Here is a 2,126-nt window from a genome sequence, read left to right as displayed (position 1 = left end):
AGGCGACGCCAGGGACGAACCCTAGCACTGCCACCAGCACTCTCCCCGTTGGCTCTCTCCTCCGCCACTACCGCCGGCAAGAGCCGCGGTGGTGGCGGGCCCACTACCGAAGGGTGGAAGGGTTCTTTTGCGGGAGGAGGCCGCCTCGTGTGGGGCGATGGAGGCCAAGAGCAGGTGTTACCGGGGCGGCGGCCCTGCGGCCAGTTGGCGGACGATGGCGATAGGAGGTTGCTGGTGTGCGGTCCGTCTTAGGGTGATGAGTGGTGCTCGTTGCTTTCCTTCCCTAACTCGTGACCCTAGATCACACCGGGATCCCCTCCAAGATAGCATGGCAATGTCGGCACTTAACCTCGGTGGTCCCGACATGGTTGTGTCAACTCTATCGGGCCTAGTGGCGCCGCCACAAGAACCCGGTCTGCTGGTGCTACCAAGGACACAACCTCCGTGCATCTTCGTGTGGGCAGTTCACCGCCAAAGTGCAGCGGACGATGTCGGGGTTGCTGACCGTGGTGAAGGCCACGTTGGAGGCTGCAGAAATGAAGGACGGAGTCCACGAGGCGCTCTCCTACCGCGACCAGGGCGTCTGCCTTGGCCGGTGCACATGTACGTAAGTACATGATGAGAGCAGGGGCAGGGGCAGACGCATGATGAGAGAGGAAGTAGCAGAGGAGAGACCGGTGCAGGCACCAGGAGATGAGATGAATGATCGGGACTCACATCGAGAGGTTTTTATGGACGCATTAGGGACACATCATTTGACGGGATTCTTCTAGAGCAAGAGAGACAAACCACGTGGTCATATCACAGGTACAACAGCACCGAAGAGTGAAAAACATGGTGAGAGCCGCCCAAGGGAACGACATCCAGAACCTATGACAGCACGTGCCAGCCGGAAATAACGACACGATCCCAGGCAGCTACGCGTCAAAGACAAAAAGCAACACCACATGTGGGCCCAAAGCAACGACAGTGAAGGTCCAGAACAAAACGCATGCAACCAAGTCAACGGTAGGGCGTGGCCCACAGGCAACGGAAATTGCTAAGCGCACCCAACCGCACCCAAGAATTCAGCACACACGTTAACAAAATTTCAAACGAAAAGCTGAATACACAACGCATTTGTACACAGCCATTTACCAAAATAATAGCACGTGTCATGTACACAATTCACCATGGGTCACTTTCACACAAGTGGGTTAACCTTAGAGCAAAAACGTTGCCTGATATAGATGTTTTGGTATGGTGCCTATGCTTCTGATATCGGAAAGGTGATCGCAGCAGTGAGGCAAGCAATTGACACCCATCCCAACCATCCTACCCTTGATCTAATAAAAAAGGGTCAATATCCGGTATTATTAGTTTATTACATGCTCTTTTCTCTATCAGGCGTGTTTTTTTCCTTTCAATTTCCTGATAGCTATCAGTGTTGGCCGAGCAGGCGAAACAAGAGGTACTACCAGCGTCCTCTTTGGATCATACTACCAGTGTTGGTACGCCTGCTCAGGTAACTGACAACGACGACGATGACAAGGAAGAATTGGACTAAGAACAAGTGGTACCTACTTTCTTCACTCCAAGTTAGTCTATTTCTTTGTTCAATTCCTGTAATCGAGCCTCTTCATTCCAAATCCCTTCTTTCTTTTGCAGTCCCACCACGACGGTGACAACTGCCCCGTCCCTCGTCCAACAGAGAGCATCATTGCTGTCGCCAGTACATCTCCTCCAGTGCCTGCTCAGCGACGGACATGGAGGCAGTGGGCGTGCTTTGCTTGCCTTGACTCGGGCAGCAGCAGTTCCGCTGCACCTGCCAAGCCACAGCAGGTTCAAACCGATGTGGCGCTTCTGAACAGGTTGGCACCGATGACGCTACCCGGATCTGACTGATAGCGTCTTGTGTTTGATGGTCAGTTAAAGAGCAGTACTACTTTTGTTAGACTTGTCACTAAAATTTCTTGGTTTGTAATGATAGGATTGTGTGGTGGGGCAGGTTTTTTGCCCCGTAGTCTGTGTCAATGGTCATCGTCAGGATCAGGCATGGACAGCGGGTTTTCCTGGCTTGCTACAATCCTATCTTCCTACTTTGTTAAGACTTGCTGGTTTGATTATCCTATTTTTCCATTTTCCTA

At 52.2% G+C, this 2,126-nt stretch overlaps 1 protein-coding gene across 3 annotated transcripts in view; it reads left to right on the top strand.

Moving 5' to 3' along the window:
- LOC123135373 (disease resistance protein PIK6-NP) overlaps positions 1-2,126 on the top strand; it is an 11,923-nt gene extending 9,797 nt beyond the window's left edge. For 2 of the 3 annotated variants that reach the window (XM_044554416.1, XM_044554415.1), the window contains exons 4-5: positions 1,425-1,555; positions 1,648-2,126. In XM_044554416.1, coding sequence (XP_044410351.1) covers positions 1,425-1,512 — 88 coding nt within the window. In that variant the 3' untranslated portion in view covers positions 1,513-1,555; positions 1,648-2,126. The remainder of the gene's footprint in view (positions 1-1,424; positions 1,556-1,647) is intronic. The other variant, XM_044554417.1, reaches the window with a different exon arrangement.

The sequence above is a fragment of the Triticum aestivum genome, chromosome 6B, assembly GCF_018294505.1.
Source record: "Triticum aestivum cultivar Chinese Spring chromosome 6B, IWGSC CS RefSeq v2.1, whole genome shotgun sequence".
Classification (NCBI taxonomy): Eukaryota; Viridiplantae; Streptophyta; class Magnoliopsida; order Poales; family Poaceae; genus Triticum; species Triticum aestivum.
Note: the sequence above shows the minus strand (reverse complement) of the source record. Positions and strands in the feature narration are given on the sequence as shown.